Source organism: Pyxicephalus adspersus, chromosome 5 (genome assembly GCF_032062135.1).
Source record: "Pyxicephalus adspersus chromosome 5, UCB_Pads_2.0, whole genome shotgun sequence".
Taxonomy (NCBI): Eukaryota; Metazoa; Chordata; class Amphibia; order Anura; family Pyxicephalidae; genus Pyxicephalus; species Pyxicephalus adspersus.
Genome location: NC_092862.1, coordinates 101608920 through 101621627, shown reverse-complemented (window position 1 = coordinate 101621627; position 12708 = coordinate 101608920). Strand labels below are relative to the sequence as shown.

Here is a 12708-nt window from a genome sequence, read left to right as displayed (position 1 = left end):
TTACAAGACTGCGATGGAAGAGACCTCCAGACCGATGGACTGGGCTGCGGGATTAAGGGTAAGTGTATATTTTTTGTTTTGGCGTTTTTGAGTTTAGTTCCTCTTTAAAGCAGAACTAAAATGAAAAGTAAGAAAAAAAATCACTCACTTAGATTTATTTCCTCAGATCCCTCGATCGTGCTGGAAAAGTCCTCAATCAGGTCCTACACTGTCCTGAAATTCTCCTTCGTCCCTCATCGTCATCCTTCTTCCTACTTCTTCTTGGTATGTCACCCAATCCCGCACGGTACAGATGCAAGATCAGGTGACATAACCTGCTTTAAAGGGGGAAAAAAAGAGTGCTGTGTTGCAGCCAAAAAGAAAAAAGAATATTTTTACTTTATATAAAAGGGTTGTCTACCCTTTTAAGTAAAGTAAACATTTTAGTGTAGGTTCTCTTCAAATAATGCTTATAAAAGATGCAGACTTCCTGCTTGGAAGAACAGCAGATCACTTTGTTATCAAGGCATGTGCTGTGATCTCTGTGAGTAGTAATGAATATTTATAAGTATTTCACACACAAATTACTAAGCATTTAACATGTGTGCACTTAACATGACAACTATATCCTATGCTAGTTTCTCTTTTATATGATTAGTCTTTAACATTCTAAATTGTTTATTTTTATCACCACATTCCATAGAGGAATCCTATTATTGCTGACTTTAACAAAAATCCAGCTTTACTTTTACCTATATGTTCCATTAATCACAATCGAAAAGTAGAATAATAATAATTCACTAGGCTGCATCCCAGTGGGGATTTGCATGCACTACAATATTATCAAGAAAGCACATAATATATATATATAAATATATATATATATATATATATATATATATACTTCTTTTGCTGGGCCTGATTTATTAAAGATCTCCAAGGCTGGATAGGATACAAATTTATCAGTAAAGCTGGGTGATCCAGCAAACCTGGAATGTATATGGTCCAGGTTTGAAAGCATTTGCTAACAAATAGCAAATGACTCTAAAGAAATCCATTTGAGGTTTGCTGGATCACCCAGCTTTACTGATAAATGTGTATCCTATCCAGCCTTCGAGATCTTTATTAAAATTAGGCCTATTGCGATAACACTGGTTCTAAGCTTGAGAGAGCTGCAGAATTCAAGAGTATTGCAGGACAGGGAAGTGTGGAGGTATATGTGGCTATAGACACAATCCAGAACCTGTACAGCCTCTAGGTCACACCTACCTTGAAGCCAGGTGTCAAATGATCAATTCGATACTTACTGGCTGCAGCATAAATCTAAGGACAGGTTAGGACAAGCAGTGTCTTGGTCTATGTTATATTAAAATTACATTTGCAAAGTCATCAAGTTAAACTAGAACAAGTGTGTCATACTGATGGTTTAGTACGGGGGTCCTCAAACTTTTTAAACAGGGGGCCGGTTCACAGTCCCTCAGACTGTCGGGGGGCCGTACTATAGTTTGAAAAAAAACAGGAGAAGATTCTTATGCACACTGCACAAAACGTATTTATTGTATAAAAAACATGAAAGAACAATACTATATGCACAGCACACTTGCCGATCATTAAAAAAAAAAGTGGCGTTTACTTTGGCTTTAAAATTGCTTGAGATTATTCCTTTGCATGGAAAATGCACAGATAAATTTGAATTTTCACTGTGTGTATTGAAAATGCAAATTTATCTTGCATTTTCCATGCAAATGAATAATCTCAAGCAATTCATTAACTTGCTTCTTTTTATACACCCTACCCTACACCCAACACTACCCCACACTTTTTATTAATTAAAAAAGGGCTGCTAAAAAAACTTTGTCAGTGTCTGCTACCTGTCACTCACTGCTGCCTTCATTCATCGGCTGGATCACACTGCAGCACATGTGTACATGATCAATGTGCATAGTATGTTTATACTATTTACAAATGTACATTGATCATGTACACATGTGCTGCAGTGAGAACCAGTGCAGTGAGAAATGAAGGCAGCAGTGAGTCTCTGCTCATACCTTCTCTGCCTGATGGCTTCAGCCCGACAGCTCCAGAGATACCCCGGCAACAGTGGTGTCACGTGACCGGGTTCCCTGGAGTGCAGATGGCAGGCAGCCAGAACTCAGGCAGGAGAAGCAGCCTCAGCAGCGGGCGGCCCGGATGGACAACTTCAGGGGGCCGTATTCGTCCCGCGGGCCGTAGTTTGAGGACCCCTGGTTTAGTAGTTGCATGCAGCTCTCTTGCTTCCCCGTGGCCCCTAGTGGTTTAGGGGGTAAAAACAATGTACCCCAGCTGTTCTTCAGTTTATTCCTTACATAACTGCAGCCAAATACTTTAGGCAAGGTTTTATTATTTTATGGGCCCTTTCTTTACCGATTTTAGGACATCCCCATTAAGTAAGCCACCCCCGATTTTTAAAAAAATATTTAAAATAAGACACTCACCCATTTAAAAGACAGCTCCATGAGTGATCATGAGTGACTTTCAACAATAAATGTGTACTGTAGTCTTCTTCATGGAAAAATAAGACATCCCCTGAAAATAAGACCCAGGGCATATTTTGGCATTTCAAAAAATATAACAGAGTGCCTTATCATCGGGGAAACAGGGTAGTACCATAATGTTTTTTCTTAACCTATATAGATATAGACTTCAGTAAAACATAATGCAGCCCCCTTAAAGATTTAATCCTTTCATGATCAACTGTTTCATTTGAACGTTGACATGTCTAGAAAAATAACAAAAACATAAAATACAGCACTGTGTCCTATCCAACGTGTTCCACCAGAGGTTATTTTCATATGTTGCTGATAAATGTACAAATCTATTTTACTTACTGAAAGTTCAGCTATATTTTAAAAACAGCCCTGCTCAGTGTGCATTTAGACATTAGTTGTATAAGTCCTAAAAATGTTAAAGGGGTATCAGTGCTGTCACAAAGTGATATTCTTGTCCTTTGGGTTTAAGGTAATTTTTGTTCCCTTTTACCATTAAAAATGTGAAAGGTACTTGACTATGGTAGTATACGTAAAAGCATTTATATCTAATCGACCTGTAGAGATGCTACATTTTTTAAATTGCTTTTAACTTTTTTAAAAAAGCTGTAATTTTTAGTTAAGTTAAAACATTTTGAACCAACGTTTGCTAATTGCAATTGAAAAGGTAAAAAAATCAGTAATGCAGGTGTTAGATTTTCTTTTCTCTTTTACTAAGACTTACTAAATTAAAAGCAAATGAGAGAATTCATTTAGGTTAATGAGCACAGTATGAATTCATGTTATGTAATTTGCTGAAAGAATATAAATAAATATATATATGCAATACATTATTTGGGGAAAAAATTATCCCTTTTGGTTTTACAGCATGTTATCCTCCAAACGCAGTTCATAATTATTTGAATACAGTACTATATTGATTACAAAAAACTAAAGCAAACCTGGCAATTTGACCTTTTGAAAAGGTTTTTCTTATAGTGTATGTATAGCCTTAATTTCTTTTTTAATTCTAAATTTGGATACAAGAAGAGGATTAAAACTTCTGATTACCCCACACTAAGAAGAGTCATCCCCTCTATTTGTCTTTGCAAACATTGTCGCTGTAAAAGAAGCTGATGGGAAAACCTACATTTTACAGGTATAAGAAATGATGTCTTCAATAGTCCTATATTTACTCCACATTGGAATATCCAATTTTATTTACAGTTCTGTACAGACCAGTGTAAGCATATTCCCTTTTTGTCTCAGTTTGGGGTGCTGAACCCTTCAGTTTTATCTTGTAGCTGGTGCTAAAATTTACTAGTTAGGATTGCTCTTAGTAGACTAGCAACTGTCTAGTGCATCTGAAGTTTCCTATATACATCAGATTAACTGATTAATTAAAAATAGTCAACCTTTTCAGTTTTAATTCTGGAAATTTTGGATTTTACTATTTTTACCACTTTCCTAAATTATTTCAGTTATGGAAAGACAGCTAAAAATGTGACAGAACTAGCCTGGGGAAAGAAACATTAATTCAGTTTCATGCTTTGTTTTTTAGCTGTGATATTGCAAAATTTGTTTGTAGAATGCTGTTTGATAACACCAGATCAATACACAACAGAAGAGGATGGAGATCATATTTGATGTTGTTGTCAATTATATTGATTACAATGTACTAAATGAGCTGCACCAGACTTAGATTTCTGGGATAATTGTCACTTTGTCATAAAAAGATTTATCCGTGCAATTTAAAAATAAGCCCTTTCAAATGTTATTGACCTGAACTGAATGTGATATCTGTCTAAAGATAGTTTAAAAGGTTAGAGTGCCCCTGCAGAGAAGATAACGCTTTGGAGAATACACTGGCAGCATCAATTTTCATGATCCAGTTCATGTATTAGTACAGAGCTTTGGGTAACGGTTACCAGATGTCTCCAGATTACTGGAGATTAGAAACCCAGCCAAGATTTAACAGCTTTCTGACTTTGAGTCAGATTTTAAAATGGCTATTTAGTACTTTCACTGCTGTGACCACATATCCCTAATGACTTAAATGTAGGCAATTTAAAATAAAGATCTGTATGTGACACAATAAGGCATTTAACATATATGAGGACAAACAAAATGTGTATAGGAAGGATTAAATATAGGCTGTTTTAGGGCATGTAAGCATGTATACCTGTGATAAGGAATGAAGAGTTTATGTTAATACTCATTGCAGATTATATAATCACAACATAAAATCTAGAAATTTAAGTGAGCTAACCTTAATTACTTACCCACCATTAACTGGATTGTTGTGTATATATATATACAAGTGTTTAAATCTCTCAACAGTAAGAGATTGAAATCACCTACATAGCCGTTAGCCTTATGTAAATGGATTATCTGATGTTAGAAATATCTATTGATTGCATTCACAAAAGTAGAACATACGTAACTGAGGTAGGTAAAGGTCATAGAAAGTAAGGGAGAGTTTTAGTGTTGCATATGTGCTAGAGATTATTAGCATATGAATTGTAAATAAAGTTTTCAGTGTATTTGCTCAGTGCTTGGAAGCTGGACTTTTTTTTTGCTAGTTTGTTTGGTATAAATTATTCTTTTCATCTCAACTCTTATTAAGAGCTATGACATCATAAATCTGTTTAATTTGGCATATATTATCTCCTAATTAGTTATAGGCTCCATAAGTAAATATTCTCTTTGATTGCAGTAAAACACAGGAGACAAGCTTCCTCTGGGACTGACTCAGTTTGACAAGGCAAACTTAAAAGAACAAACTACATTATTTATATTTTTAAAATTGTGCACTTATTTTTTGATGTAATGTGCGTCACAGATCGCGTTCTAGCGGTGCCTGTAGTAACAAATTTACAATTACTCTGTTTTAATAAAATGCTTCTTGAGTCAGCTCTGTCTTGTAAAGCCATATTATTCATTGAGAAAAAATGACAGCTTTTGCTCCATCGTACAATCAGAGTTTAACTGATTCATTTTTACAGAGCTTACTGTAAAGAACAGCTTGTCCTATTTGGAGTTTATAAATAAAAAAAATAATCAGTCTCTGGGCTAAAGGATGTCTGAGACTGTCCACAGATGCCTGGCAATGGAGCAAACTACAAAACGTCTTACAGGTACCCTAAATTGGGATTCCCAAATATGCTCATGTGACTGTGCTAGGGGTTTCTTTAGCTGTGGCTGCTTGGACTTCATTGCTGATGCCTGCATAGTTCTGGCACCATCACCACTTGGTAGCCCAGCTGAATTACTCTAAAGGTGTTTTTAGTTGTCTACAAAAATTGTATTCTCTCTCAATGATATTCATAAATACTAAATTATCAATATTTAAAACTCAAACCAAAGCAACATGTATATAGAGAACAGTTAGAGCTTCTGTTCTGCTCCAATAGGGGCGAATGCCTAATTTCTTGTACTTGTGATTCTCTGTTGTTGCTTGATATGAAAAGAAGTGAGGGAAAATCTCTTCAGTGTACTTTGCACTACATACTACATAACCCTTCTTCAGTGTACTTTGCAATATTTTTTCATTTTGTATTGGTAAGTCTCTCTGGAATGGTCTTCCTCGTCCTATTTGGCTTGCTCCTACTTTCTGCTTATTTAAAAGAGCACTCAAAACCTATTTTTTCAAACTTGCCCACCTATCTTCTTCTGTATTTTGAAACCCTCACTGATTCCCACCACTACATTTCTCCCCTCCTATTATGTGTTAATTCCCCCACCACCTAGATTGTAAGCTCTTCAGGGCAGGGTCCTCTCCTCCTGTATCACTGTCTGTATTCATCTGTCATTTGCAACCCCTATTTAATGTACAGCACTACGTAATATGTTATTGCTGTATGAATCCTGTTTATTAATATTAATAATAATTCTATTTAATTTGTCCAACAGTCAAAAATGTAGAAAGAATTACACGTACCATACAGGGAAATGTTATCGCCGACATACACTCATAAATGGTAATTATCTGCTGACCCTTTCTGACACTTCATTCCAAAATAATTACTAAATTGTATTAATTCTCAATATTTTCATTATTAATTATGATCATCACTCAGAAATGAACCTGAACATGTATTATTAAGCTTTGTTTATTGAAATGTCCACTTTGCACAATGTCATTACAATATGCTTAATTACAATTCACAAATTTAAATATGTATTTTAAGTCATTCAGAGATTGGCAGCTTAAAATGAAAATATTTTTAAACAAAGCATATGCATTATAAAATTTAACCACATGGTATATCAGTGTTATGCATGAATGCAACAATACACTCCTGTAGAGATAATTCCTATATGAAGTTGATTAATTATTTTACTACAAATTCTTTAAATTGGCAAGCATTTCTCTTATAACCTCCTGGGCTGTTTTGTACAGAAATTGCCTATAGGAAGCCATGAAACAGATTGCTGAGCTGTTATCCAGCCAAGTTACAAACTGCAAAGTATTTTAGGTTATGGTCTTCTGTTTTGAATGGGTTTCCTTCCCAATAGGGATAACTCATGCAGTGTGCCAATTACATCACTAAACTTCTCACAATCTGCCAATTGCATCACTAGTAGTCCCAGAGTTGTAACATCTAGTTTGCATTTGAAGGTGGGCATCCATCATGTTTGATGGTTAAAAATATCATGACTGTTGAAGATTTAGCTTCATTAAGAAGCTGCATGAGTCATGAGTCATAAGAAATGAAAACCCCAATTCTTTGTTTTTGTTTTTTCTCTTTCTTATACCCCATCTTGCTATAACATTACAGAGATAAATGTTTATTGAATTAAAGGTCATGCAATTACTTTGCTTGTAAAATTCTAGGTTTAGTTTTAAATATGTAGTTTGTCCTATAATTCTCTGTTCCAGGGATAACACTGATAAACGTTCAATATGCAATGCCCTCCATATTGTTTGGGACAAATACACATTTTTTTATTTACTCTACTCCTCAGTGTAAAATGTTTACATATGTTATTGCTTTGACAGCTTTCCAGGGTGTTTATGCAGTTTGAATGCCATTTTAGACCTTGGCCCACTATATATTCTCTTCATCACATCAGCTTGGTACCACATAAACGTGAATTCCTCCTGTAACTAGACGGAATATTATCCACAAATGTATAGTAATCTGTGATACAACATTCCAGAGGCTTGCCAGCGGTTCCCAGCAAAGGGATGTTATCATCCAGTTACAGAATAGATTCAGTTATTAGGATGTGGTAAACACTTAAGTAATAATAAATAGGTTAAATCATGTTTTGTTGGCAACTAGATGGTGCTGTATTGTATTTTTCCTGCTTTTCAGGCTGCATAAGCAATGCTTGGCCAATTCTGGATATGTGCATTAATATGTATGAACATTGAAAACTTAATAAATTGTAGGTCTGTTGGATCACCCAAGGTTAAAAGATCCTGGGAGATTGTAAAGGATATCACATAAAAAAATAAATTTATAAAAAACTACAAAATTTGTAAAACAACTTTATTCAAAATAAAAACTTTTTCTAAAAGGTCACATTAAAATATAGAGACCACACAGACACCACTATATTTACAAATATTTATGACAAAATAAAAAAAAAAAATACAAACACACCCCAAACACACACTTTAATATAAAGCCAAAATAGTTCAAAAATGGCCCAAGAAATACTGCATTCAAAAAATACTTACGAAACCAATTTGTAACCTATCAAGGGTGGAAAACTGGATTAGAAAAATGCAGTTTTCCACCCTTTGATGTCCTAATTGCATAATGGACATTGAAACATTCAGTTTACATAACAAAAGAAGCTATTGTGCTAAATAGTAAGCAAAGTATGAAATGTAGCAACATAACTTAGGATAACACACCAAACAGGAGCTGCTCCTCCTCCTCCTTCAAGAAAAAGACAAAGGAAAAAGCAAGTTAGACAACACCCTTATATATGCTCATCTTTATGCGCACAGCTGCTACAAATTTGCCTTTAATTGGGATGTGCGCAGTCCGTGAACTTTGATTGACTGTTTTTTTTCCAGTTGGACATTCCATAATCAATTATTGATATGATCATTTTGATTTGTACAGCAGTGAACAGCTATCTAATAAAAAATAAATTAAAACAAAGTAGAAGAGGAGGCTTTAATGGTAAAGTAGTTTTTAAAATGTGTGTGTTCAGTGTAACTGTTAAACTTTTTTTTTTTTACTGGTTATCCCACAATGAAAAGATGATTCCCACAGCTGCATTCATGTCATAAGCACAGCTGTGGGACTCCTGACCAGTGTGGGATCCCCATGCACTAGGGGTTAAATGAGGTGATTGGCTCGTCATCAGGGTTTCCCCTGTTCATCTATTCAGCACTACAGGCGAATGGGAACAAGTCTCCCCATTCAAGTCTATTGCTCTGTGATTGGCTGAGCAAAGGGGATCCCTGATCCCTGAAAATATTAGGTCATTTAAAAATATGCTAATTTCTAAGCTAATATATATATTTGAAATATTTGAACACATCATACATTTTTATTTAGGGCTAACTAAAAGATGTGTGCAATTTGAAAGAATGATTTATTAGTGAAAGAATGACTTTTAATGTGAGCTCGCAAGTGTAAAGCTGCCAGAGATACGCACCTCGAAGTGCCAGATTCTTTCAGTTGATAAATGTTGGGAGAATACGCCAGCGTATTCTCGGTGGCTGAAAATCCGTTGATAAATAGGTTAGAGGGGTCCGATGTGGGATCGCGAATATGCAAACGCGACTGCACTTCAAATTTTGCTTGATAAATCAGGGCTAATTTGAGGGAACATATTGGCTGCAATGCCCATCCTCTGTATGACCTTTGGCTTCAACAATCTCTTGCTCTGGATTTCAGCTTGATGTTACCAACTACCCCTAATACTATCTAGCTTGTGGGCTCCTATTCCTCTGTAAATGCTTGTTCTTCCAAAGGACAACTAGGACAACTTTGTCCTGGGGCTATGCAGAGGTTATAGGTGAAGGACACTGCACTAAGTTGAATAAATGGCATCTTGTAAGCATTGAAATTAGACTGAAGGCCTTACACATAATCAGTGAGTTGTTTGGTAGAATAGTACGGAAGTGTACCATTGTTCCTGAATATTTCTGAAAACTATTTTGTGAGGTCCTCGAAGGATGGTGGTTTGGGTAGTGTTAAATGGGTAAAATTCCAGCTTTGGTGTGGAAAATTCCAGCTTTGGTGTGGAATCTCCAAAAAAGTGTTTTTTGGAGGTTCATGGTAATGTGGTGGGACTGTGCTTGGTAGTGATATTGTTCCCGAGCTTGGCATGATGCGGCTGGGAGCATTACATATCTTGGTGGCGCAGATCCCAAAAAGGAGTAATAGAAAGGGGGAACTACGAGAACCAGTAACCAGATGTTAATGTGTGGGAAATGTTATAATAATCAATAACCTAACTAGAATTGAATAACATTTTAATGTCATATTTGGTTTGTTATTGGTGTTTTGTTATTTTGCTATTTATGTTTTTTATTTGGTTAATTTATTAGTGTAATAAAAGGCCTATGGGCCATTTAAATCTGATGTGGTGTAATTTTGTTAGTGGGGAACTGACTGTGGTTCTCTGTTCGTCCTCAAATCATGACTAATATGGTATTGAGTTTGTGTTTTTTGTATTACACAGTTTGATCTTTTAACTTGAAAAATCTTAAACTTAAACATGCAACATCAATATAGTATTGAAAAAAATAATTAACTTCATAACTTAGTATTGAACAGAGATACCTGAATTGCCTGAGATGACCAGGCCTGAGATGATCAAAGAACATAAAAGCCTAATTTTCTGTTAATTTAAAGTTGTTCAGTAAATTTACATACTAATTCACTAAACTATTTGGATAGGGCTCGGTATGTAAGGTCAGAGTAATTAGCAGGTTTAATATATTTTCCAAGTTTTTAATTTAATATTGCTATTTGGTTGTTTTGTGTCACTGAAATCTATATATATTACACTTGTCAGAAAACAGTACAGATAGCTACTAGATCCATTAACAAATTTGGTAAAGAAAGTGGTAAGCTAAGGAAGCAGGTTACCATTCTAATAACCCTTCCAAGACCAAATACAAACATGTATGCCCAAATAAAATTCTGTATTTTTTAAGAAAATAGATTTTGAAAAATGTGATTGTTTATGCTTCTATGAAATTTACATTTTTTATTGTTTGGGTTATCGGGTAATTTTTTGCTGTTTTTCTGTCTGCAGCTCTCTGGTGTAATTTTCATTCATATCTGGTCCTAAAGATACAGCAGAAAACTGGAGAAAATCTCAGTTTCATCCCAGAGAGTTGTCCCTGAAATAGATGTCCACACTGGAAGATGTTTGATCACCTGTTGTGTTGATTACAACTCAAACTGTTGGATTTTCATCACTTTCTGTCTAACTGACATCAAGTCAAGTAAAACACAAAAGTCTATTAGAAACACAAACAGCAGATTCCACTTACATTTCCCCTAAAGTAAAAACTTAGTGGAACAAAGATAGAAGAATCTCCACCCAATGGAATGCTAGTCAGGGTACATTCAGTTCATTAAAGTTTCTGAGAAATATATGAAACCATTATAAAGCTACCTTCCCAAAAAACTAAAACACCATTCAGTAGCGCTACTCTTGGACAGAGTCCGTTCACAGAATCATGAGAGGCGTTTGGGTAGACAGACCTTTCATATGAAATTGATATCTTAATATGATAACCCTGTTGCAACTCTAAATAGAGCACCTGTGCTCTCTAAGTTAAGGTTAAGACCCAGACATGGACTGGGTGGCCAAGGAACCCTTTCAACTCTTCCTTGGCTGGTTCTAAAACCCTTAAACCTAGCTTTTCATAAAAGCCAACTGTGTGGCAGACACACACAGTTCCCTGAAGACCTTCTGAGCCAAGCAATTTGGACACCCTGTCACAGTATTTTAGTGACCCTGGGAAGCCATTTTATACAGCAAGACAGTATATATGTAAATCAATAAGTACTTAAAGCGGAGCTAAACAAAAAAAAAAAGCTTACCTTTAGTTCCACAGATTTCTCCAGAGTTTTCTTGGATTGGGTCCTGAGCCATCCTTTGTCCGGGCGTCCAGAAAGTGCCTTGCGCTGCCATGTTCTTTTTTTCTTCTTCCTCCTAGAGTAACTTAGCCTGCTGTAAATGGGAAAAAAGAGTGCTTTTTTCCGCCATTGAACAAAATCAGAAGCCTCCTGGAATGCATATCACAAGACGCCCTGTGCTCTCAAAGTGTCTTTATTGCTGTGGTGATTAAGACATAAGGGAAAAAAAAAAGGATTTAAACTTATACTCCAAAAAAAGAAGGTAATTTTTACCTTACATAAAAGGGGTTTACACCGTTTTATGTAATGTAAACATGTTAATGATAGGTCTGCTTTAAGGTGATTGCCACTTAAGATCTTGCAATCAACCTAGGGTTTGCCCCTTATCTCTTTTAGGGAGGATTTAGGTAGCAATTCCACTTTTTAGGTACTGCTATCCTTTAAAAAATACTTTTACCAAAAAATCAAAGTATCCTAGTATGCACCCCCCCCCTAATCATTGGTTAATGATACAAACAATAATGCTTACATAATAATGTAGTTCCGATTCAGTAGTCATTTTGGAGCCTTTAGACCTTAGAGCCAACAGGTGGGTCAACATTGAAGCAAAAGTTTTTACGTTTAATTATTTTTAAGTCATTTGCAACTATTGGGCCATTTCATATACATTGATTTATTCCATTTATGCCCAGCCTCTAAATTTATGTCAGTTATAAAAAAAAAAACTTTTTCTCTAACTTGCATTTTCAAATTACTATGGGAAATGTTGCAATAACTCAATTTACTTTGACTACTGACAAAATAATACAAAATGTGACCTTTATCATGCTTTTTCAGTAGTAAAGATATTCTATAATTAGCATTTGAATTATCTAAAATACATTGTAAAGGATTACTAAAGAAATTGTGTTATATTAAATAATGATATATTCACTCCCTCATCCACCTTATGTCACATGCTGTCATTTATCATACAAAAGATTGGTGGGAGGATTTAATTATTTTGCATTTCATAACATCCTCCCACATTGGACTTTTCAAATTGTTTTGTCTGTTCTTGACAGATTCAGATGGCAAAAGATATTTATTACATTTTAGCAATTAGAATTTTACATATAACACATTCTGAAACATTTTTTGATATCCATTGCAACTGA

The 12708-nt window shown here is 35.2% G+C and overlaps 1 protein-coding gene across 3 annotated transcripts in view; it reads left to right on the top strand.

The window, feature by feature from the left end:
- The window catches only part of EIF1B (eukaryotic translation initiation factor 1B), a 48882-nt gene extending 36386 nt beyond the window's left edge, over positions 1 to 12496 (top strand). For all 3 annotated transcript variants that reach the window (XR_011920919.1, XM_072412296.1, XM_072412293.1), the window contains one exon: positions 10719 to 12496. Coding sequence is in view for 1 of the 3 variants with exons in the window: in XM_072412296.1 (XP_072268397.1) it covers positions 10719 to 10754 (36 nt within the window). In the remaining 2 variants the exon portion in view is untranslated. The remainder of the gene's footprint in view (positions 1 to 10718) is intronic.
- Positions 12497 to 12708: the final 212 nt, after the last annotated feature.